General features: G+C 41.9%; 1 protein-coding gene across 1 annotated transcript in view; it reads left to right on the top strand.

The window, feature by feature from the left end:
• The window catches only part of TRANK1 (tetratricopeptide repeat and ankyrin repeat containing 1), a 119,700-nt gene that overhangs the window by 77,226 nt on the left and 16,204 nt on the right, over nt 1-26,270 (top strand). The window contains exons 16-20 of the mRNA XM_089678254.1: nt 2,865-2,953; nt 13,147-13,250; nt 17,224-17,356; nt 20,873-21,018; nt 22,041-24,964. Coding sequence (XP_089534380.1) covers nt 2,865-2,953; nt 13,147-13,250; nt 17,224-17,356; nt 20,873-21,018; nt 22,041-24,964 — 3,396 coding nt within the window. The remainder of the gene's footprint in view (nt 1-2,864; nt 2,954-13,146; nt 13,251-17,223; nt 17,357-20,872; nt 21,019-22,040; nt 24,965-26,270) is intronic.

Consider the following 26,270-nt stretch of genomic DNA (forward strand, 5'->3'; position numbering starts at 1 on the left):
GTGATTTTTAGTCCACATCCACGTGGCCACCCTTAACACAGTGTTACTGGGGAAGACTGAAGAGGAATGGGCTCAGGTGCAAGAAGATGATCCTGACTTAAAGAAGATCAAACATTGGGTGAAGACTGGCCTATGACCCAAGCTGGAAGAGAGAAGTCGCTTGTCTTCAGATGGATGGAAGCTGCTACAGCAGTGGGATCGGCTACAAATCCAAAATGGAATAATGCACCGGAGGGTGTTTCTACCTACGGATCTTGAAGAAAGGTGGCAAATAGTGATACCCAGTAGCCTGGCCTGTAGAGTGGCCCTCTACAGGGAAAAGGGTGCCCACTTCGGAGCGGAGAAGACATACAAGTGGGTACAGAGATTCGTATATTGTCTGCAGTTGAAGCGGATTGTCCAAGAAGTGTGCCAGAAGTGCCGAGCATGTGAGCTGGCAAAGCCTCCTGAACAGAGAGCCCCAAGTCAGGTGATTAAAACGTCTGTGCCATTGGAGATACTAATTATTGATTACATCTCGATCGGCCAGGCGGTGAGGGGCCACCAATACTGCCTGGTGATGACTGACCACTTTACAAAGTTCTCCGTGGTGATACCTACCCGTGACCAGACGGCAGAGTCAGCTGCCCGTGCAGTGTGTCCACACTTCATCCAGGTGTACGGATGTCTGAAGCGGATTCATTCCGATCAAGGAGCTTGCTTCCAAGGAAAGTTAATGGGAGAGCTGTGTCGGTTGTATGGGATTGAGAAGTCAAGGATGACCCCGTACCACCCACAGGGCAACGGGGCCTGTGAAAGATTCAACAGGACGCTGTTACAGATGCTCCGTACTCTGGAGAAAGACCGTAAGCTACACTGGCCCGAATATTTGCCTGAACTACTCTGGGTGTATAATAATCGTGTTCATAACACTACCGGCTATACTCCACACATGCTGCAATGGCCAGCAGATAGCAGCATTCCTTGATAAGCATCTGTATTTATTGCTTGGCAGAAATAAATTAATTGTGCTACCCCCAGATCGGCGCTGCTTCTCTCCCTATAATTTAAAAATTCCAGCCTGTGTTTCGAACAGGGACACAGCAATAAATACCTAGAAGATATATTCCTCATTCTAGCCAGAAAAGTATTGGGCTTTATTGTATAGAGCTAGTAGTTACATAGAGGTACTTTTTGATAAAAAATTGTTTTCAGATTTGTTTCTAAATAAAAGCATGTGCGGCGGTTTTGGAGCGTGGAAAAAACCTAAAGCAAGAAATTTTAGAAAGCACATAGAAAGTAATGAGGACAAGGTGGTATTCTACAACAGATATTAACATTCTCTGTAGCAGCCAATATAAGAAGGAAATGCTATCTACTAAGAAAGCTTTAAATGTCTGTGCCAAGAAAGGCAGTGAAATCCAGGTAGAGGGGCAGGGGACACAAAAAACTGTATTATCCATTTACTAGACATAAACCAGCTACAATTCAAAAGAGGGAGAAAAGCAAAGGACAGATAGAATTGGATAAGATTGTGCTGGAGGCTAGAGCCCTTCAAGGGCTGTAGTATCAGAGAGAATGTAATGAATAAAGTAGAATCTATTCCAAAAAATACCACTCCTAATATTAGTGATAATTAGCGGCGCATTATATATAATTTTTTTTTTTTTGTATTTCATTATTGATTACACTGGACTTCTATTTCATGGTGTTTTGTGGGCACTGTTATAACATACCGTATTTTTCGCTCCATAAGACGCACCTAGGTTTTAGAGGCAGAAAACAGGAAAAAAAAATTCTGAACTAATGGAATGCAGACATAGTACAGGAGATGACCAGAGACTGTGGACATAGTACAGGAGATGACCAGAGACTGCGGATACAGTACAGGAGATGACCAGAGACTGCGGACATAGTACAGGAGATGACCAGAGACTGCGGACATAGTACAGGAGATGACCAGAGACTGCGGACATAGTACAGGAGATGACCAGAGACTGCGGATACAGTACAGGAGATGACCAGAGACTGCGGACATAGTACAGGAGATGACCAGAGACTGCGGACATAGTACAGGAGATGACCAGAGACTGCGGACATAGTACAGGAGATGACCAGAGACTGCGGACATAGTACAGGAGATGACCAGAGACTGCGGACATAGTACAGGAGACGACCAGAGACTGCGGACATAGTACAGGAGATTACCAGAGACCGCGGACATAGTACAGGAGATGACCAGAGACTGCGGACATAGTACAGGAGATGACCAGAGACTGCGGACATAGTACAGGAGATGACCAGAGACTGCGGACATAGTACAGGAGATGACCAGAGACTGCGGACATAGTACAGGAGATGACCAGAGACTGCGGACATAGTACAGGAGATGACCAGAGACTGCGGACATAGTACAGGAGATGACCAGAGACTGCGGACATAGTACATTTTGGGGAGGAAAAAAGTGCGTCTTATGGAGCGAAAAATACGGTATATAATTTGTTAGTATATTTTTTGTCACATATAATTTGTCATTAATATTTGTGTAAATAAGTTTGCACATAGAGCCCATCAAAAGGAATTAGTGTGACACATATATATATAATGCGCCACTAATTATCACTAATATTAGGAGTGGTATTTTTTGGAATAAGTTTTACACAGTAATTTAAAGTGGCAGCTGATTGGATATAATATTGAATATTTAAAAGCATCAATTGGCGCAGTTTAGTGATTAACCTACTTTAAGAATCGCTCTATAAAATAAAGTAGAATCTGTTGTTCATTATGGCGTCTGTGATGTAGTTTCTAATTGTCTAGGTATATGTATGTACTTGCTCCATTCTGCACTACTATTTTCTATTTCTGTGGTTATTTTTATGCAGATCTTGATGATAACATGTTTGTGAAAACTTCCACCAAGTGCGAATGGATTTCCAGGGGAGACTATTATGCTAACCACCAGTGCTGGAAGGTATTTTTTTTTTTTTTTTTTTTTTTAATAACAATGTAATTTTTGTCTTGATGCATTAAAAGCAATTTAAATTGTAATTGAAAATATGATTGCTTAAAGCTGAACTTCAGCCTTATCTTTAGTCTTTCACAATTGTTACAGGCTTCCCTCTTACTTAAACAGCTCAGTCTGCTTTCACTGCACACTGTGGGCTCGTTAGTGTGCATCAAAAGTTACAGCAATTCAGCTAGACCACCTCCTTCTCCTGACTGGAGAACTTCCAGCTTCTAGCCCTCAACTCCCCAGCCTGATTGTCCCTGGGTGGTCCCTTTTAATTCTTTTTGGTTTTAATTTTTTTAGTCATGGAGACCAATCGTTACCTGGGGTGGTTTGCATGCAATTGTATGAACTTCAGTAGAACATATATAAAGAGGTGCTGGGAACTTTTAAACCTGCACACGCAGTCAGATGAAGGAACATTTCAAACAAGCTCCCACACAGCAAAGCTTCCCTCTGTGAGCTCCTACCAGTAGCTCAAACCATAGAAATACAGAAAGGGACTGCAAGACCAACCATGGATCAAAAAGTCCAACATAATTTTTAAATGTAAATAAATTATACAATAACAACCATTGTGTTTCAGAGGCAACACCACTCCCCCCTTCATTAGGGTTACCTAAAACTTAGTCATAATGATGAAAGATTATGGCTCAATATACAGTATATACTACAGATTGCACAAGCTTCGATGGTCTTAAAGAATTAGAATTGTAGATGGCTGTGTGTGTGTGTGTGTGTGTGTGTATATACACCGTATTTTACGGCGTATAAGACGACTGGGCGTATAAGACAACACCCTACTTTTCCTGTTAAAATATAGTGTTTGGGCTATACTCGCCGTGTAAGACTACCCCTCTTCCAATGCACACCAGTGGGAAGAATCGTGCCCCATCATTGGTGTCAGTGGGAGGAATAGTGTCCCATCATTGGTATTAGTGGGAAAAATAGTGCCCCATCATTGGTGTCAGTGGGAGGAATAGTGCCCCATCATTGGTATTAGTGGGAGGAATAGTGCCCCATCATTGGTGTCAGTGGGAGGAATAGTGTACCATCATTGGTATTAGTGGGAGGAATAGTGCCCCATCATTGGTGTCAGTGGGAGGAATAGTGTCCCAACATTGGTGTCAGTGGGAGAAATAGTATCCCATCATTGGTGTCAGTGGGGGAAGGAATAGTGCCCCATCATTGGTGTCAGTGGGAGGAATAGTGTCCCAACATTGGTGTCAGTGGGAGAAATAGTATCCCATCATTGGTGTCAGTGGGGGAAGGAATAGTGTTCCATCATTGGTGTCAGTGGGGGGTGAAATGGTGCCCCATCGTTGGTGTCAGTGGGAGGAATAATGCCCCATCATTGGTATCAGTGACACCAATGATGGGGCACTATTCCTCCCACTGACACCAATGACACTTGCTGACCCCTGTTCCAGTATGGTGCTGCTGCAGCCAGCATATGTGGTTGCAGCAGCACCTCTGCACTGCACACTTACCGGCCGCTCCTTCACTCGATTTTCGCGGGGCCGCTCGGCTCCACCTCCTCACCGGTGATTGGCCGCCTGTGTGCCTTTCCTGAGCTACAATTCCGGCGGCCAATCACCGGTGAGGAGGTGGAGCCGAGCAGCCGCACGAACATCCAGTGGCCGAACTGAATGAAGGAACAGCCGCGCTTCCTGGATTGGATTGTCGTGGGACCGGAGCCAGGTAAGAAACAGCAGCCCCTGCCCACCCCTGTACTTAGTGACCCCCGACTTTTGAGAAGATTTTCAAGGGGTAAAAAGTCGTCTTATACGCCGGAAAATACTATATATATATATATATATATATATATATATATATATATATATATATATATATATGGATCTGGTCCGTTAAGTAGCTGAGGTGGTTGTTAATCAGTTTCAGCTGCTTTTGGTGTTCGTGAAATTAACAACAGGTACACTAGATGGGTAACAATGAGCTCCCAAAACAGGAATGGTTTTACATGTGGAGGCTACTGACATTGTTTTCACTACTCATCTTTTTTGACTGTTTTTCTCTAGTTTTGCATTTGGCTACGGTCAGTTTCACTACTACTGGCCGCATGAGACAATACCTGTACCCTACAGAGGTTGCACAGGCAGTGTGCAAGATCATGGAGGAGATTCCAGGAGACAGGCAGTTACACTAGGAGAGCTGGACAGGGCCGTAGAAGGTCCTTAACCCATCAGCAGGACTGGTATCTGCTCTTTTGTGCAAGGAGGAACATGATGAGCCCTGCCAGAGCCCTACAAAATGACCTCCGTAAATGTCTCTGACCAAACAATCAGAAACAGACTTCATGAGGGTAGCCTAAGGGCCCGACATCCTCTAGTGGGCGCTGTGCTCACTGTCTGGCACCATAGAGCTCGATTGGCATTTGCCATTGAACACCAAAATTGGCAGGTGCACCACTGGCGCCCTGTGCTTTTCACAGATGAGAGCAGGTTCACCCTGAGTACATGTGACAGATGTGAAAGGGTCTGGAGAAGCCATGGAGAACGTTATGTTGCCTGTAACATCGTTCAGCATGACCGTTTTAGTGGTAGGTCAGTGATGGTCTGGGGAGGCAAATCCATGGAGGGACGCACAGACCTCTAAAGGCTAGACAGTGGCACCCTGACTGCCATTACGTATCAGGTTGAAATTCTTGGATTCATTGTCAGAACCTGCGCTGGTGCAGTGGGTCCTGGGTGGTGCACTACAATTCCCGACCTCATGTGGCAAGAGTATGCAGGCAGTTCCTGGATGAGAGAATTGATACCATTGAATGGCCCCCATGCTCGCCTGACCTAAATCCAATAGAACATCTCTGGGATATCATGTTTCAGTCCATTCGACGCCATCAGGTTGTACCTCAGACTGTCCAGGAGCTCAGTGATGCCCTGGTCCAGATCTGGGAGGAAATACCCCAGGACATCATCCATCATCTTATTAGTAGAATGCCCCAATGTTGTCAGGCATATATACAAGCACGTAGGGGCCATGCAAACTACTGAGTACCATTCTGAGTTGCTGCACTAAAATTTCGGCAAAATGGACTGGCCTTCTGCATAATTTTTTCACTTTGATTTTCGGGGTGTCTTTGACTTTAGTCCTCTGTAGGTTGATAATTTTCATTTCCATGAAACGATGGGGTATCTTTACATTCCTAACACATTACCCAGTCCATATCAGTATAGATATCCAGAATGATATTTTTTCCCATTGAGATCTGATGTATTTTCAAAGTGTTCCTTTTATTTTTAGCCGTGTATAAAAAAACTCCAGATAAGACTATGCAATGAGAGTAAACTCTTTTAAAAAGAGTTTAAATATACTGAATTACCTGAAAAATAAAATGAAGCTAAATCTGTGTGGTGTCCATTCCCACCACAGACTTTGGAAGTTCAGATCACCTTCATTCCCAAACCAGGGAGTGATTTGATGAATTGTGGAAGCTACCAGCCCATTTCGCTCCCTAATATTGGCATCAATATTTTTGCAAAACTGATAGCTAACCACCTACAACCACACCTGCCCCTCTTGATCCATGAAGATCAGGTAGGATTCGTAAAAGCAAGGGAGGCTAGAGACAACACCTACCAAGTGTTAAACATTATAGGACTCGCCCATTCTCAATGCCTACTCCCTATTCCTTCTAATCAGAGATGACAAGAAGGCCTTCAATCTGGTGAGTTGGCCATTTCTAGAGGTATCCTTGCATCAAATTGGCCCTGGGGACACTCGTACAGAAAATAATGGCCCTCTTTAGTAACCCCTTGGCCTAGATTCCTTTGAACGGTATCTTCTCTGACCCTTTTACAGTTGTGACCAAAATTATTCAACCCCCACTGAAATTGAGTGTTTTGGCCAGTTTGACATTGCTTTTGATCATTCAGTCATCTTGCTTACATTTACATTAAAGAGGCACTTGTAGGTCAGACAAATATAACATAACAGTTATAATGAAATAACCACAAATGTCTTTTCTGTGCTCACAGCATTATCAGTTTTATTCAACCCCCAAGTGACATTCAATCTTAGTACTTAGTACAGCATCCTTTTACAGTTATAACAGCTTTTAAACGTGAAGCATAGCTTGACACAAGTGTCTTGCAGCGATCTACGGGTATCTTCGCCCATTCTTCATGGGCAAAGGCCTCCAGTTCAGTCACATTCTTAGGCTTGCGCACTGCAACTGCTTTCTTTAAGTCCCACCAGAGGTTCTCAATCGGATTTAAGTCTGGTGACTGCGATGGCCACTCCAAAATGTTCCAGCCTTTCCTCTGCAACCATGCTCTAGTGGACTTGGAGGTATGCTTGGGATCATTGTCCTGTTGAAAGGTCCAACGTCTCCCAAGCCTCAGGTGTGTGACGGACTGCATCACGTTTCCATCCAATATCTCCTGGTACTGAAGAGAATTCATGGTACCTTGCACACGCTGAAGCTTCCCTGTACCTGCAGAAGCAAAACAGCCCCAAAGCATGATTGACCCTCCACCATGCTTCACAGTAGGCAAGGTGTTCTTTTCATCATAGGCCTTGTTCTTCCTCCTCCAAACATAGCGTTGATCCATGGGCCCAAACAGTTCTAATTTTGTTTCATCAGTCCACAGAACACTATCCCACAACTTTTGTGGTTTGTCCACATGGCTTTTGGCATACTGCAGTCGACTCTTCTTATTCTTTGGAGACAGCAAGGGGGTACGCCTGGGAGTTCTGGCACGGAGGCCTTCATTACGCAGTGTGCGTCTTATTGTCTGGGCTGAAACTTCTGTACCCACATCTGACAAATCTTTTCTCAGTTCCTCAGCAGTCACACGGGGACTTCTCTCCACTCTACGCTTCAGGTAGCGCACAGCAGTCGAAGTCAGCATCTTCTTTCTGCCACGACCAGGTAGCGTTTCAACAGTGCCCTTTGCCTTGAATTTGCGAATGATGCTTCCTAAGGTGTCTCTTGGTATGTTTAACATCTTTGCAATCTTCTTATAGCCATTGCCCTTCCTGTGAAGAGAAATCACCTCTTCTCTTGTCTTCCTGGACCATTCTCTTGCCTTCACCATGTTTGTAACCACACCAGTAAATGTCTAGAAGGAGCTGAGTATCACAGTCATTTTAAAGCTGCCTAATTGGTGCTTATTATGCTTGATTGCTGCTCGGTGACATCCACAGGTGTTTTCAATACCTGATGGAAAGCACCTGTATGAACCTCTGTTCTTCAGAGTGGTAGTCTTTAAGGGGTTGAATAATTGTGGCAATGAAGAAACCACATAAGAACCATTTACTACTGTATTACATAAACAATTGATGTCATTTTAGTTGCATTTGGGTAGTTACAACGTCCTTGTAGGATTTGATTCTGAATACAATTCCAAATGTACACTATAGTCCCTAAACCCCTTTACAGCATTGGGGGTTGAATAATTTTGGTCACAACTGTACTATCCATAATGGCATCTGTCAGGGGTGTCCCCTTTCTCCCTTGCTCCACAGTCTTGTAATGGAACACCTTGTGGTGGCCCTGAGAGTCAAGGATGCCATAAAGAGGTCCAGGTTGGCACAGATACCTAGTCGGCTTTCTTTACCGATGGTCTTCTATACTTTTTTTTTTCCTTACTCAACCGGACATCAGTATACCCAACATCGCGGCCGAATTTGAGCGTTTTGAAAACCTAAGTGATTTAAAGGTTAATACTTTAAAATCTGTATTACTGAATGTGTCTCTCCCTGCCTGATTAGGAACCCAACTTCAGTGTGGCTTCCCCTTTTAAGGTCAGAAGTGATCATATCACTTACCTTGGAACACGTATTCAGGCGGATCTCCCAGCACTTTATCTCCTGAACTACCTTAGAATGTTAACAGAAGTATCCAAAGACCTTAGGAGCTGGAGATGCACTTGTATCTCAGGGTTTGGCTGTGTTAATTGAATATGGATATTCTTCCCTGCTTCTACATATTTAATGTGATCCCAATAGTTCTGCCTAAAATTATTTTTCTCTCAACTGCCGTCGCGAGTTCCAGAATCTGCCTGGGTTTTTCATCGCCTGAGCTCTCTCTCCTTGACCTGCAGGCTCTCCCCTGGTTGCCATTTACTCAATGACTGCGGCTGACCTCCCTTTCTTGCCTGGCCTAACACCCTCCCTCTCTTTGGGATAGATTTGTTATTCCATCTGGAATTTTGCACAGACCTGGCCCCTTGATGCCAATTTTTAGTAACCCATCTTTTGGACCAGGTTTGCTGACTGCTACTGTGGCATTCCTATGCCAAAGACTGGCCTCAATGATCTGGATTGCACTGTTTCCTGAGCCGACCTTACTGCCCTTCTCCCTCAGTGCACAGACAGCAATGGCTTCCTAAGTTCCAACCTTGTTTGCTTAAGATTTAGAACCGAAGCCTGCCCAGTTCTTGACATCACTCAATTAGACAGCATTCTCCCACAGGATACACCTCCACACTATAATTTATCCCAGTTGTGTGGCGTTCTGAGAGAGGGGACTTCTGGGAGGGACTCTTATTTATATCAAAGTGGAAAAATGCCTTGGTACCACATTCTCTGAGGAAGATTGGATAAAATGAGTTACAAGTTAGTGTCACTATGGTACTGGACCCAGATAGATTTGCATTGTATGTACCCGACCACCTCTAATCTGTGCTAGAGATGTTCAGAAGCAGAAGGCTCATATCTCAATGTCTTGTGAAGTTACCCCTGCTCTTGTCATTCTGGCAAAATGTTCAGACATCACCTGTGATTGCCCTATTGTTGATGATCCTGGGTCCATTTTAAAAATTTAAAAAAGGCAGCCTGCTGGCAGCCCGGGTAGTTATATCCTGATATTTGAAATGTACTTCTCCTCCCAATCTTCTGGAATGGACCCATATACTCAACAACATTATAGCAAAGGAAATGTTGGTGGTCAAAGAATCAGAAAAATTCCATACCACGTGGATGTGCTGGTGGGCATATAGTGCAATTCAAGCTCTGATTCCAAACCTCACATAAATTCTTCAAGCGCTTTCGATACTATTACTTTCCCCTTTTCCGCTCACCCCTTCCCACTACTCCCATTTTCTAATGCTCTAGCCATTTAATAGATTTTTTATTTTGCCTTTTGCAACTGAAATAATCTTCATTATTGTCTTTTGGCACCATATACTTTCCCAGTTTTTGTGTGTGTTATTTGTTACGATACTTTGGATATCTATATGGTACATTTGTGGTTTTTGTACCCACATGTATCTTAACATTTTTATCTATTTTGAATAAACAAATATTTGACGAAAAAAAGAAAATAAGAAAAGCATACTTAACTTTATTAGTAAAGTTGCTGAATTATTTATTGTTGTAGATTATTTATTACTGTAGCTAATTGGTCCAAAGAGATAAAGCTGCTGAAATGGGTATTGAAAAAAAATTAATTTATTTAAAAAAAAAAATGCATAGCTGTTATTCATCAAAACTGTATATAAATTTGTTCGGTGCGAATGGGGCAAAATATTTTTTTTTTCGAGCTGTATCTTCTGTGTGGAAATGACTACATTATGGTCACTAGATGGAGCCGAGGGGAATACTTATTTTCATGTGATCGCCAGAAAAACACTGTTTCTGGAGCTCAGTGTACTCCTACAAAGGAACTGAATCAAAGGAGTGATATACCCCTTAAGAAACTTTAGCCAGAGAAAGTCTGAAGGCAAACAGCTTCTGTTGCATTTCAATTTAGGTTACCCATAATGCTTTGGGGATTCTGAAATATCAATATAAAACCTTAAATACTTGACCCAAAGTCAATATAGTTTCTTCTTAGAGCCGGTTCACATATGAAATAGCATTGGTTTCTATCATGCCTGGTCACATATATGCTGTGCAACTGCAGTGTGTATTTAGTGCGAATTGAAAGACACCTGTCAGTTTTCTTAGCAGTGTGATCCAGCTCAGGTGCAAATTCAGGCTCATTGACTTCTATGGGAACACTTCGGAATCTCAAATGTCATCAGTTGTTAACAGGATAAAATCCTGACCTGATTCTGATCTAAATCTATCCGGAACTTGATCTAAACCTGACCTGAACTGCTGAACAACTACATTAAGTAGCTGTGAAAACGGAGCTTTGATTCACACCACACATGCGAATGCACATTAAATGTTCCCAAGATTGCTTACTTTAAATATACTTTATTTAACCTGTAACAGCATGGCAGAGGAATGGTATTCGCCATACTATAAGGTTCCTTTAAAATGTAGTGGATTATGGTAACATTTCTGTGATCTAAATCATATTCAGTATGTTCTAGACATATATATAGATTATGCATCTATAGAACATGTAAAATACTCTGCTTTGCGGGCTGTTGGAACCTCTGAGGCCCTATTGATTTCTCTAACCACTTCAAAACAGGGCCAATTCTGAAATGTCTCAAATACATGTTATAATCTGCATTTTTTTACTAGAAAATGACTTTGAAAACCCAAAGATTATTTTTTTTGGAAGCAGAAACCCTGGAGAATAAAATAGCGGTTGCAATATTTTATGTCACACAATATTTATGCAGCCATTTTTAATGCACAAATTTTCAGGAAAAAGTACACTTTGATAATTTTAGTGCACACAAACACAATATAATACCCACATTTTTTGTATAATATAAAAGGTGATATTACGCAAAGTGATACCTAACATGTCATGCTTCATAATTGTGTATGCCTGTGGAATAGCGTCAAACATTACAGTTTTAAACAGTACATCAAATCACCCCTACGTGGCACTTTGAAAGCCTTTAAAAGTGAACAGTTTAGAATTAAACAGGAGGTCTGGTGCCAGAATTACTGGTATTGCTCAATGTTCACAGTGATATCTCACATGTGGGGTGTGATCACTGTTTACGTATGCATGCCAGACCTATGTATACATTCACATGAGCATAGAGGGACAGGGTCACTTTAATTAAAATTTTTTTAAATTTTAGTTTTTTTTTTAACGCGGTGTCTTTTAATATTTTTTTAATTAACTTTATTGCTATCACAAGGGATTAACAACATCCCCTGCGATGGCATGGGCAGCAACAGGTACTCTTTATGGAGAAATTTGGAATATATTATTTATTTCAGGTACTTATATAGCATCGTCAATTTACGCAGCGTTTTGCGTATGTGTGTGTGTATATATATATATATATATATATATGTGTGTGTGTGTGTGTGTGTATGTATATTATACATTCCCATCAGTCCCTAACCCTCAATAGACCTCAGATCTCTCCTCTGCCCTCAAAAGAATCTGATCAGATTGGTTTGATCAGATGGTTTACAAGCCGGTAACAGCGTGTAAACCACAAACCAAAAATGGAAGTGACAACATCCTTGGCATTTCCAGTTTCATTCATCACAGAGAAAGGGGGGAACAGATGTACCTTCCCTTCCTCAACTGGCCGCAGTGGATGCAATGAACTTGAGCTCTCCAATCACACCAGAGAGATCACAAATGGCGGTGGGTGGCACTGTGGGAGGAGTCCGTCATCGGCTGCAAATGTTGATGCTGGGATCATGGCTGTAGCTGCAGCTATGATCCTGGTATAACCACTTCAACCTGGGGATGTACCGGTACGTCCCGAGGGCGTGAAGAAGTTATTGATATTACCTTTGAAGGACAGACAGTATAGTAGAAAGCTTGAAAATTTTTGAAAGCTAAACAGTAAATAAACATACAGAGAATCAAGTACCTGAAACATTTTAGTATTTTAAAACAAACACTTTTTTCAGGGAATTGGGTACATATTGCTCTGCACTTTGTACTTTGTACTTTCATTAAAGTTGCCTGTCTATGCTTCAGTGGGTGAGATGTTTTACTTGTATGGATTAATATGCATAAAGCCAACTACCTTCACTAGCTGGTGAATAGACTCTTGTATTGTGGTCAGAAAAATACACAAATCCATGTATTGTGGTTACCACCACATCTTTTTTTCTGCTGTTTCCACTATGTGGTACGTAATGCCATCCCGTCCTCTTTAAAATGGTGCATATATCGTGAAACCTATAAAACAGAATTTGGGAAACATAGACGTTGTGATCAATGTTTGTAAACTTGTCAATATCAAAGTACATCCTGGGTACGTACTATTGAGTTTTGACTATAACTGTGAAATTTTGTTTTGTGTTCTCAGGTTGCTGCAAAATGTTATCAAAAGGGTGGAGCAGTAGAGAAGGAGAAACTTGCCTTTGCCCATGATGAAGTTTTAAGTTTGAAGACCAAAAGTGCAAGTGTAAGGTCAGTACATTTTATCAATTGTTTGACACTAACAGTTTGTTATTAAAAGGCTAACGCCACCTTTCATACCAAGTTACACCCATATTTATGGGTGAGGGACACTGGAATTCACATTCAAAAGGGTTATACTGCACAGAAGAGCTAAGCAGCATGTGCTCATATCTTTGTGGCAGTACGATGCACATTACCTTCACCGTTCGATTGCTCTACCTTCGTGGCAGGTTGTTCTCTCAAGTAGGCCCTATTGCTCAAGAGATTGCTGATTATGGGACAGAAGCATGATGCGCACCACATGATCTTTGAGTTACATTCTTTTCTTTCACTTTGTTTTTATTGAGAAAAAATCAAGCATGGTACACATACAAATTATAACAGCTGTCATACAGAAAGTCTCGACCCTCATGAAAATCGGAGATCATAAGTACAGCAGAATATAAATCTCTGAAATGTAATGCTAAAGACACATAAAACAACCAATGGTAGATTGTAAATACTATCAATGTAGGCACTATAAGCTAGAGCAGTATTCAAAATTATGTCGCAATCAGACCCATTAGGGGACAATTTCATTCGAGCAAATTGAGCTGCAGTTGAGATGGAAAGTTCACTAGTATAAGTATACCGTGACTTGCCTTTCATGGTTACCCATGAGAGGAGGCCATTTATGTTTAAAAAAAAAAAGTGAAGAGAAGAAACTATTAAAAAGAGAGAAGCAAGAGGATTAGAAAGAAGGAGAGGAGCAGGCAAAGCAGGAAGAAAAAGGATTATGTAAAAAGGATACAGAAAGAGGAGGGGAGAGGTTACATCAGAGCCTCACAATAAACAAAAAACAGACACAAGGACACTTGAGTTACAGTTTCAAAAAGTGTATGGTTAGCTGTGAAGATGGAAGATGGTCAAGCCAAGGCTGCCAGGTTCATAAAAATTTGTTGTGTATTGTTGACAATTGCCATGAGGTTCTCGTTTATAAGCATGCTGTAAGGGACCACCTGGCAGTACCTCTAGCACTCCACTGGTCAGGTTTCCCCAGAGCGCGGAGTCTAAGTCCCAGTGCGCTTGTTCACCAGGGCCCCTGATGGTGGGGATGGACTTGGAGCGCACCGAGACCAGCTCGCGACTACTGGGTACATCCACCAGTGGTAGAGGAGTCCGCCAGAGGCTCCCGCAGGGTGAGAGCCTGATGTGAGGAGGTCGGGAGACCCCAACGGGATGAATGGATGGATGGATGAGCAAGTGCAGGGTCAAACAAGCAGAGTCGGGAGCCGTGGGATCGGTGCGGTACAAAGCAGCGGGCAGAGAATAGTCGGGTCACACGCCAGGTCAGCAACGGTAGATCAAATCTAACAAGCGGGAGAGAGGTCAGGCAAGCCAAGGGTCAGAGCAGGAGAGTACAGCACAGTCAGGGGAAATCCAGGTCCGCAACGATCAGAAACAGGAGAAGACCAAACGGCAACCAGTGACAGCTCAGGGCGATTTAAATACCGCACCCTGCGCTGTCATTGGTGCCAGGCGCGCACCCGTGTCTCCTAGTGCGCATGCACGAGTTCCATCGCCGCGGCTGGCCCGGACCTAGTGCCCGCATCCCTGTGTGAGCGGCGCACTGCGCCTGCGCCGGGACCAGCGCCGCAGCGATCCCTGACACATGCCAAGTACACTGCTTTTTACCTTGTCAAAGCTGAGGGTTGGCGACCTCCATGCCCTTGCTATTTTATGTTTCGTGGCCATAAAAATATGAGTAATAAGCTCACACTCCTGTCTTGTGATGGTATCTATTGGTTTGTGTAGAAGTCCTTCTTATGGATTTTTACACAAGTTGACGTGAAGGACCATATTGATCATAGCACATACTCGCATCCATAATCTGTTTACCCTGGGACACATCCACCATACATACTTCATGTCCCCCAGGTCTGAATGGCCGCAAAATCACGAAGACAGGTAAGTGAGGAGGCACTTCACATCCCTAGCATGTGTGAAGTACCAGCGGGACATGACTTGGAATGAGTTTTCCAGAGCGATAACTTTGCAAGTCGATTTTGAAGAGCGCTTCGCACATATTAACCTAGTCCTTGGGAGGTAGGGTGGTGTCAAATTCACGCTCCCATCTCGACAATAGGTTGGTGATTGTGTATAAGTGTTGACTAATATGGAAGAGTACAAATTTATATAGAAGAAAACAGCCCCCCTGAATAGGACTTTATAGGCATCACCAGAGTATATAATAATTACATAAACCTTTATTGGACATAGGTGAATGATAGCCATAAAACCTTTAAGTAGGCGTTATTACATTCAATGATTACAATGATACCATACAAAATTGTGTCGGCATAACAGAGTTCCTAAGTGGCCTCCAACGCGTTTCAGAGTAAGTTTACTCCTTCAGGGTCAAAAACTCTGTACATAAGGCATGTGGCCTCTACGAAAGCATGCTGTAATAGAGACCAAGCAAAGAGTATCAATGATTGAATTTCCACCATATTAAAAACATTAGATGTGTGACCAAGTCCATGACTCTTCTCCAGACCGCATCCAGACAAGCACCAACCAAGCCAGGGTCCCCCAGGAGAACACTGAGGCCACACCGATAGTCAGAGGCAGACGCTGTTAAGGCAGATATTATATTTAAGCTGCTATTCTAAAAAAGTTGGTAAAGAGGTAAAACTCCATGGATCAAACAATCTTCCAGTGTTGTGAATCACAGATCATCCAAAGGATCCCTAGCTGGAGAGCCTGCAGCAGGACCGCAGGAGGTCAAGTCAGACTTCACATCCAAAGTTCAGGAGAAGAAACTGTGAAACGCGTTGGATGTTACTTAGGAACTCTGTTATGTCGACACAATTTTGTATGGTATTATTGAATGTAATACCACCTACTTAATATTTTATGGCTATCGTTCATCGATGTCCAATAAAGATTGATGTAACTTTTTATACTCTGGTGATGCCTATAAAGTCCTATTCAGGGGGGTTTTCTTCTATATAAATTAGCACTTTAGGGATGTTTGGCATCTAATAGATAAACCTCAGGTTCACCTCTTATATAAATATGGAGTACAATAGAGAAATAATACCTTGGGTCTTTGGACATGAACAGTATCTGGACTCGAAAGCTGTCATGGTTGTGGACCAGTCGTGATTCTTATTTAATGATTTTACTAGACGGCAGATTGGAAGATAATGGAACCTTTCAGGATCTGGTATGTGATAGGAGTCCCGTAACTGTTAGAAGGAGCGAATGCCCCATGTCCTCAAAAGGAAGAAAACTGTCGTGAGGCCCTTATTGCACCACCAATGGTAGCTCTGGGGATTTTCCAGCCCAGGGAGGAAAGGGGGCAGTTAAATATCTGTAAGAGTGGGAGGTGTGATGGAAAGAAGAGGGCTGGATACTTTTTTAAACCCCCAAATCCCTGTTAGGGTACGAGTTTGTACTGGATTAAGAGGTTTAAAGCAAAATGAAATGGGGATCCAAAGCATAAAAAAGAATGGAAGGGGGTTGGTATCTAGCACATCAATGAGAGTGAACAGAGATGCCACTTTACCCACGTATTGTTGAACGAAGGAGGCTATCTGGGCCATTTTGTAGTAATAAGAAACATTGGGGACCTCCAACCTTCCCTTTCTCCTAGGTTTATACAGCAGTTGTCTGTTTAGCCTGGGCCTAGTGGAACCCCAGACAAACGTAATAGTGAGGCATTGTAGAGAGCAAAGAATATGGGGTGGAAAAAAAATATGGTAAGACCCTAAATAGATACAAAAACTACAGGAGAAGGAACATCTCTATTGTGTGTATGCAACTGATCCCAAGGGTCTAATGGGTGGTTAAGATGAATTGCATTCTTAAAAGTATCTGATTTGTTAGGATGTAGGTATGCAGTGATTGTTTCACAATTGCTAGTTACATATCCCACTTCAGCTTATGCAGTTTTCTAATAAATATGCATATTTTTTTAAATTAAACTTTATTTTTTTAGGGAAAAGCAGCTTGGATATCTAAGACTTGCAAAGACTTACTTGGAGTGCAGAGAACCAAAACTGGCTTTGACGTGCATAAACAAATCCAAAGAATTCAGTCTCTGTGCAGAATTTTGCAAAAAACTTGGAAAGGTAAGGGCTGTTAGTTGATGTAGAAGAGTTGGAAGTCGGAACTGTGATGGAACGATACACTTTTTGTTTCTTTATGCCCGAGTTTGAGTTGCTAAGGATTTGCAGAAGGACATCCATTTTATTACACATAACGTATTTCTGAGCTTATTTGTTTTGGTTTCTTTGTATGTATGGATTGCATGGGTTGTTACTTATATGTGGTGAAAATTTCAGATCAGTAGCACCTTTAGAAATATAATGGCAATGAGACAGCACACACCCACCACACCCTAATATAATACCCAACCAAGTCACTTAACAATCCTTCCCCCGAAGGAAAAGCAAATAATTAATATAGCAGACTTGAATAAATAAATACAGTCAAAACAAAGTCCAAAATACTTGAAACAAATCCAAAAGGCTCGGATTCTCAAAAGAGTCGATGATGGATTCCAGATATTCTTCATATACCTCAAACAGAATAAAACTTCAACATAGTGTGTTATCTTAAGATCTCATAAATGTGCCACACGTGTTGCATGCAAAAAACTTGAGTGCCACAACAATCGTGAAAATTATAAATCTAAATAAAAGTAAATATAAATCCACTGCACACAATAAAGTAAGAGTGCATAATTACCCTAAGGTAAATAAAACCAGCATAGAATCCATAGTAGGAATGGAACTTCATCCAAATGACCTTCTCTGAATACTTCCCACAGACCTTTACGAATCTGTCTACACCACACCGACAGCCCGAGAGCAGCACAGCGACTGACAGAGACTATGCGAAAATTGGGCGATTCTTTTTTTTTTTTGCGGCCGATTTTCGACCCATCTATGGCCTGCATTAGTCATAGAGGTAAAGGCCAAAAAGCAGGATCGAAGAACTTATCCATCACTGGCCGTGAAAATGAGGGGAAAAACATGTGCAAGTGATTAGGGTGATGAAGTGAATGAATAAGAAAAATAAAAATAGAAAATAAATATTGAGAGATGTAAAAGATGTTGCTAAAAAATCATGGAACATAAAAAAGTTAAATAATGAAAATAATAAATAATGAAATAAAAATGAGTGAAAATGAAAGTTGGAAAAAATCGATTAATATTTATTTATTATTTATTTCAGGTATTTATATAGCGCTGTCAATTTACACAGCGCTTTACACATATATATATTGTACATTCACATCAGTCCCTAACGCTCAAGGGGCGTACAATCTAAGGTCCCTAACTCACATTCATACATACACATACTATGGACAATTTATACAGGATCCAATTAACCTACCAGCATGTCTTTGGAGTGTGGGAGGAAACCGGAGTACCCGGAGGAAACCCACGCAGGCACAGGGAGAACATGCAAACTCCAGGCAGGTGGTGCTGTGGTTAATAAAAATTAATAAGTATTAACAAAAGTGAATATGCAAAAAATAAATGTGCGAGAAGTAGTCAAGATTAAATGGTGATCAATCAAGAAATGTGACGCAGTAAGAAGCAATGAATCCTAAGTGAAATTATGAAGAAACGTATGCTTCTGCCCTTTACCTCTATGACGAAGTCTTGGTTGGTGGGACGAAACATGTCCGAGGGCCTGACTTGTGGAATGGTGTAAGGCTAAGGCCATCTCACACATGTTAACAGACTGTACTGGGAGAGCTGTGATTTTTCAGCTACTGGATGGTGATATTTCATGCTGGCACGCCATTCCTGAGCTTTGGACATTATTCAGTTACAGTTGGGTTTCTTATTTAGGATGGAGTACATGTAGCACATAAGACACTAAGGTGTTCTTCTATGAAACAGTGGTAATTCACCACTATTCAGATCTTGGCCATTTTCCTCTGGTGAGCCTGTTTATGAAAGAGAGTAAATCTCTTCTCAGAAGGAGAAGAGAACATATGTAGCCTTGCTGTTGGTGGCTGGGATCTCATAGGAAGGCTTCAAGTACATATTAGTTAACCACTTGCCAGCCCTTGGAATTACCTGGTTTTCTGCAGTAATTTGCCATTAATGATGATCTGATCGAAGTCACAGCAGTGGACACAATGAGGTTGATGTAGTAAAACTGAAGAGTGCAAAATCTGGTGCAGTTTTGTGTAGAAACTAATCAGCTTTCAGGTTTGATTGTCAAAGCTTAATTGAACAAGCTGATGTTAGAAGATGTTTGGCCGCCATGCACAACTGCACCAGATTGCGCACTCTCCATTTTTAGTGAAACAAAAACCACTGTGCTTAGAATTGATTGTGTTATCATATTAATTTCTTACGTCTTTATGGAAAACACCCATTAAACATTCACAGTTCTGGAGGACAAAGTAAGTGAACCCTTGAAGTTATTAGCTGGGTGAACTTCCTTTTGGCAGTAATGACTTCAAGCAAGAGCTATTGATAACTCTGGGTTAGACCTGCGCAACATATAGGAGGAATTTTTGACTATTTCTCTTTACAAAACTGCCTCAGCTCAGATACATTTGTAGGATGTTTGGTGTGAACAGCTCTTAAGGCAGGGGTGTCCAAACTTTTTTCAAAGAGGGCCAGATTGGATGAAGTGAACATGGTGGAGGGCCGAACATTTTTCCGAACGTTCTTTGAACCATTACAATTTAAATGCAAATAAATTATTTTATGCCAAGTTAATTGCAAACAACATACTTTTCATTTCATAACATTAAGATCAACTGACAGCTGAGTTTTCACAATGTATTGAAAATAAATTAAAAAAAAAACTTACCTGCACTAATGTGAAGGGTGAAAAAGGTAGCTGGAGCTGAAGTCTCTGCTCGGCAGCCGGGAGGGGAAGAGAAACACACTTCACGCTGGAAGCCCGGCCCTGACGTCACCGCCCTCTGTCGCTCCCAGCACGGCGCAGTCACGCATGCGCACTGCTCTCAAGCAGAAGACTGTCTGCCATAGAAGGGAGGGCCGTGCTACAGCCGCATTTACACAGACCAGGGAGAACGCGCCGCAGTCAGGCATGCGCACTGCCCTCTGCTCTCAAGCAGAAGACTGTCTGCCATAGAAGGGAAGGCCGTGGGAGGGCCACATTACACAGAGCAGGGAGGGCTGTTGGAGGGCCGTATTAAACCGACCCCCGGGCCGTAAATGGCCCGCGGGCCGGACTTTGGACACGCCTGTCTTAAGGTCATTCCACAGCAGGGGCGGACTGACCATTCGAGCACTCGGGCACTGCCCGAGGGCCCTGGGTCAGTAGGGGGCCCCATGAAATGCCCCTGGTACCTTTTTTATAGTCTTTTTTGAGTGTGGGCAAGGACACAGGGGCCCCATGATCCCCTATTGCCTGGGGGCCCCATGAGTTGTCAGTCCTCCCCTGTTCAACAGCATCTCTTTGGGGTTAAAGTCTGGGCTCTGACTGGACCACTCTATTTCTGTGTGTGTATATATACAATATATATATATATATATGTGTGTGTGTGTGTGTGTGTGTGTGTGTGTGTGTGTGTAAAAAGACGTTGTACAGTATGTCTTTGCTTGACACTATTGTCATGTGGATTTACCTTCTGTTTTGTGTTCTAGATAAAGGATGCAGCATTCTTTTACAAAAAAGCTCAGGATCATAAACTTGCTGCTCAACTGTATGAGCAGGCTGGAGAATATGAAGCAGCACTGAACCTGTATTACCGAGAGAAGATGTATGAAGAAGCTGTTCATGCTGTTGAAAGGTATACAAAGTTAAAACTGCACTGCAAAAATTTATAAGACCCTCACGGAGTTAGACACTTACACAAAGCCAATGTATATAGTTAAATGGGAAAGAGATTTGGGAATAGAGATAGATGAGGATAAACAAAGGAAAATATATAGATTCATACACGAGAATATAAGTATGAGAGAGGTTGAGGTAAATTATAAGTGTTTAACGAGATGGCACATTACACCGAACGTTGAGTATAAGATATGTGGGGAAAATTCACTAGAGTGCTGGAGGGGATGTGGAAAAATAGGCACATTATATCATATATGGTGGGAGTGCCCAAAGATCCAAGGTTTCTGGGAGATAATTGTCCAACTAATTGAGAATATCTCCGGGATAAAGATAGGACTAGACCCAGCAGTATGTCTGCTACATAGTACAGAGTTATCAGTAAATAAATACAAGGATTCGGGTATATGGTGCTACCTAAATGCGGCGAAGGGGTTGATACCTAAGTTTTGGCATAGACCAGAGGTGACGAGGATAGAGGACTGGGTGGAAAGAATTAATCAAATTTGTAAGATGGAGAGACTGTGTTATATGCAGGAAGACAGGATGGGGTTGTTCTCTAAGAGGTGGAGAAAATGGGAAGAATTTATGGTGAAATATATGAAGTAATTATGTGAGAAAGATGGAAGGATTTACATACCCTATATTCTCGTATGGAAGAGAGGTAATAGAACAATGCAGAGTGGGTGGGTTTACATGGGGGGAGGGAGGTTTTTAATTCGGGCGGGGAGGAAATTAGATAGAGGGGGGGTGGTAAATGGGAATAAAGATAGTTAGAAATGTTATTAAAGATATGCAAATTTGTATGAGAATAATGATGAAATATGTATTATATATGGAAAATAAATAAAAATTTAAATTAAAAAAAAAAAAAAACAAGGTTCAAATATTTATGTAACGTTCTCATTAGTGTATCTCTGTTTTCATGTTCTTTTAAGTGTTCCATTGTTTTAATCTAAAATTTATTTTATGTGTTTTTAGACACCGAGAGATGTACCCCAGTGCACAATTACGGATAACAGAGAAAAAGTTCTGTTTAGAAGCAGCTGCAAACTTCTTCAGAAATAACAATCTCAATAAAATGACCGAAATGCTCTCTAAACTTGATGTTGAAGATCAGTTGGTCTTCCTGAAGAATCGAAAATGTTGGACCGAAGCTGCAGAGTTGCTCAAGAGTAATGATAAATGTGAAGAAGCAGCATCTCTTATGAGAGAACATGGGAAGTTGTTAGAGGCTGCAAACTTAACAAAAAGAAGAGAATTTCGAGCATCATGTTTGCTTGCAGCAGCACGGCACAGCCTGGCAAATAAACAAAACCCTGATGGTACACTTTTGGAGGCTTTACACATTTTTAGTGATGCAAACAACAAAGCTGAAACTGCAGAGGCTATTCTTATTCTAGGAATCTCAGAAAATAGCTTTACTAAAATCAAAGACTCATTTTATGAGTTCTTGAATGCCTCTCACCATGCAGGTGTGGTTGAATCACTCTTTCATGCATTAACCTGTGAAGAATCAAATCCAAAACTGCTGTTTATGGCTTCATGTGGATTAAAGCGTCTGCTACAATTGGTAAAATCACTCAAGGAAACAAGAACCAATGCAGACAGGGAAATGGTAAAATCCTGTTTAGATTTTTATGGAGTTGTTCAGCTGGAAGAACAGCAGTGCTCAATTCTGGAACATGAGGGGGCAAGATTTTCTCAGATTCAAACAGAGCATAGTGAAACAAGGGAACTGAAGGATATCAAGCTAGTGCTGGTAGAACACCTTTTAAAAAGGCTACAAGAAATTTCTGGCAAGATTCTTGAAAAGGGTTGTACAAGTATTTGTAGCAATTTCATTGTAGGTCTACAATGTGATGATGAGAACTGCCCCAATGCCCACCAGCCTCTACAGTATTTTAAATTGAAACCAATGTTGAGGTCTAAGATTAATTTAATAACCATCTGTGGATTGTTAATTGAAGCTCAGAAGCTCAGTGATGACTTGTCTGATGAGTTCCAAACAACTGGTAAGACTTACGGATTTAAATACTGTGAGTCTCTTTTAAACTTTGTGTTTGCTAAACATTTTCATATGCGTATCCTTTCTGAACACCCCAAAATGTGCAGTGAGCTCTTGCTCAACATTTCAATGCCAGCTAAAACAATGCTGAACAAATTTCTTGAATCGCTTTTGAGACAAAGTAAACGAGAGCGGAGAGAATCAACCGATCTTTGGATACAAATAATGCAGATCTGTAGCTTGCTGTCACAGTATCCAGATGTTCTGCAACGCTACCTAAATGAGGAAGAGGTACAATATGAAAGTGAATATGAAAAACAGAACAAAGCGAGTGATTCACAAGGAGATGGCAATAGGATTAGATATTTAGAGGGCAGGCAAGGCATGCTGAAACCGGATACCTCTGGTGACTTGTCACAAATGCCTCACATCCATTTTTTCAGGCTTCTGCAAGCTTCTGTGGATGAACTGTACATCAACAAAAATCCAGATGGATGCAAAAAATATTTTTACAGATTTATGAATTTTGTAGTGAAGAAATGTATCGAGCCTTTCATACCCAACATTGGAAATACTGTGATGTTGCTAGAATTCCAGTTTATTCTCTGCTGTGCAGTAATGATGAGATTTTCTACATGTTCTGTGCTGCTTCCAAAAAGTTATATTTCCATTCTTCACTTCTGGGAAACCTTGTTTAGAAAGAAAAATTCACTGAAGGACACATATTCAATTTTGTGGGAATATAGACCCAAGGATGTAGGTCGGCTTACAGCACACTTCCAACATCATCTTACTTATCTTGCTGCTGTCCTTTGCGGTCAGGAAAATGCAGAGTTCAATGTTCTTTTAGATGCATTTAATTGTGTGGATTACATTTCTTCGGGAGAAGCTGAAAGAAGCCTTGTGTTTTACTTGGTAATGATGGTGAACCTTCATGGTGTTGTCAGTGAAAAAGCAAGGTCCATACTTAGAAAGAATATCCCACAACTACAGAAGAACATAAAAGATCTTCAAAAGGAATATCCACTGACAATTCCAAGACGATTAGTCAGTGCTGTGGACAGAGTGAACTCAACTGATAAGGAAGAAGATCTAATCAACCTCCTTCAGAATTTACTGGCACAGCGTGATGATGAGCGCCTAGTAGAATGCACATGGAGATGGGACCTAAACTATGGCAAAGGGCTCGTTCGTGGTATTTTCTTTGACGACAAATTCAAGTTTAGAAAACATGGCAGTTTTCAGCAAAAGGTACAGGATTTCAAATCTACTTACATGGAACCTGAACAAGACTTTGAAGATGAGAAAGCTGATCTATTGGCCACCGTGGCAGTCCAAGTACGGCAGCAAATGGCTCTTCGAAAAATAAATATGCTATTTTTTTTTGCATACATCTGTACAAAGTGGAAAAGAGCTTGCAAAAACAATTTGAAAAAACATATGGAAGAATCTATTCCAGACAATTTTAAAATAGCAAATGTTGATAGAACACAGTGTGACTTGTGTGGAGTAAAATTTTCTCAAGCAGTGGGGGTCTCTGACCCATCTGAAGTTGAAGATGACTTGGAAGAAGTTGCAGCTTCAGCCATGAAACCTATTGAAGAACTGGAAATCCCTAGAATACAGATCTTAAATGAAGGTTATGAAGATCACATAATCCTTGAAAAACATAGGCAGCAAAGCACAGCTTATGAGCAATATCTTATTTTTTTTAAACTTGAAGTGGATGTGGTGATCAATGAAGGAAAGTCAATTGTTCAAGCAATGGACACAAAATCAAAAACAAAACTAACATCACATGAGGAGTTTCATCTCGTGCAGACTAAGATTGAGAGCAAAATGAAAATTGTTGCTGATTTGGTGGAACACATATATGAGCACAAAACCTGGTCTCAAGGTAAGACATTAGGGTTTGTATGTTTTGTATGTAGTGGTCGCCTCTGTAGCCTTTAGTTTCCTCCCAAGATCCAGATACATGGTTCAAGGGCAATTCTGACTATTTTGGTCCAGGAGTGCACAAGTTTCTTTTTATGGCTGTACTAGGGACATAGTTTGTAAGCTCCTGATTGTCAGGAACTGATTTGAATAGTTATTTGCATGTTTGTTTTTTTCTGGTGGAGCTTGCCAGAACTGCTTTCCAGCATGTCTCCTGATGGACACCGACAACGCTGCAAGTGGGACTATTTTTTATTTGAATGGTATCACTGGGAGGACTACTGCCACTGGCTGTGGAGTGAGCAGGCAGGCGGCTGCGTTTTCTGACACTGTCACTGTACTGCTGGACAGTGGCAGCAGCCCAGCAGTCCCTGGTGAAATGATATTCATCTGTCGTCCTTTTCATGTAGCTCTGCCTTCCTAGGACAATCTTATCTCTGTTTTACCTACCCAAGGGCATCTTGCTGTAAGGCTTACAGTGTCCATGCGCATTAGTCCTTAACTCCCTCTTTACTTGCCAGGCATAGGGCAGTACTGTGAAACACTATGAAGTTTGTGCATGCATTGGGCTAGGGTCTGAGGTCTGAAGGTACAAAAACTGGAGCTCATCTGAGGTCAAAATGTGAAGTTTTGCAAATAAGACCTCATTCAGACAAACACTGATGCCATACTGTGTGCAGGCTTTGTTTGTTTTGGCATTATTCAATAAAAGGGGATGGTGCTAGGAACTCGATAGAGGTGGAGATATGGGGCAGTGCTTGGTGGGTAGGGGCAGAGACAAGTTGACCTCCAACAAGAAAAACCCTGGTTCTGATGCTTTATACTGATGTATTTACCTTCCTAACAGTAATAGTACATACTGTATCCAAAGTTGTTGTCAGACACCACCTGGCGGTACCTCTAGCACTCCACAGAACAGGATTCCCCAGAGCGCGGAATCTAAGCCCCAGTCTGCTGTTCACCAGGGCCCCTGATGGTGGAGATGGACTTGGAGCAGACTGAGACCAGGTCGCGGCCCCTGAGTACACCCACCTGTGGTAGAGGGATCCGCCAGAAGTGTGTACAGGTGGAGAGCCTGACGTGAAGAGGCGGATGGGCCTGAGCAGTGGTGACCGGATTCGTGCAGGGCGCATGGATAACAGGGCAATAAGCGTGGTCAGACAGGCCGGTTCGGTAACAGTGGGATCAGCGTGGTACAAGGCAGCAGATAAAGAATAATCAAGTCACTCGTCGGGTTCGGTAACAGGAGTTCAGATCAGTGGAATTGT

Source organism: Staurois parvus, unplaced genomic scaffold (assembly GCF_062004578.1).
Source record: "Staurois parvus isolate SC_StPar_1 unplaced genomic scaffold, SC_StPar_1.0 ptg000201l, whole genome shotgun sequence".
In the NCBI taxonomy this organism is placed as follows: domain Eukaryota; kingdom Metazoa; phylum Chordata; class Amphibia; order Anura; family Ranidae; genus Staurois; species Staurois parvus.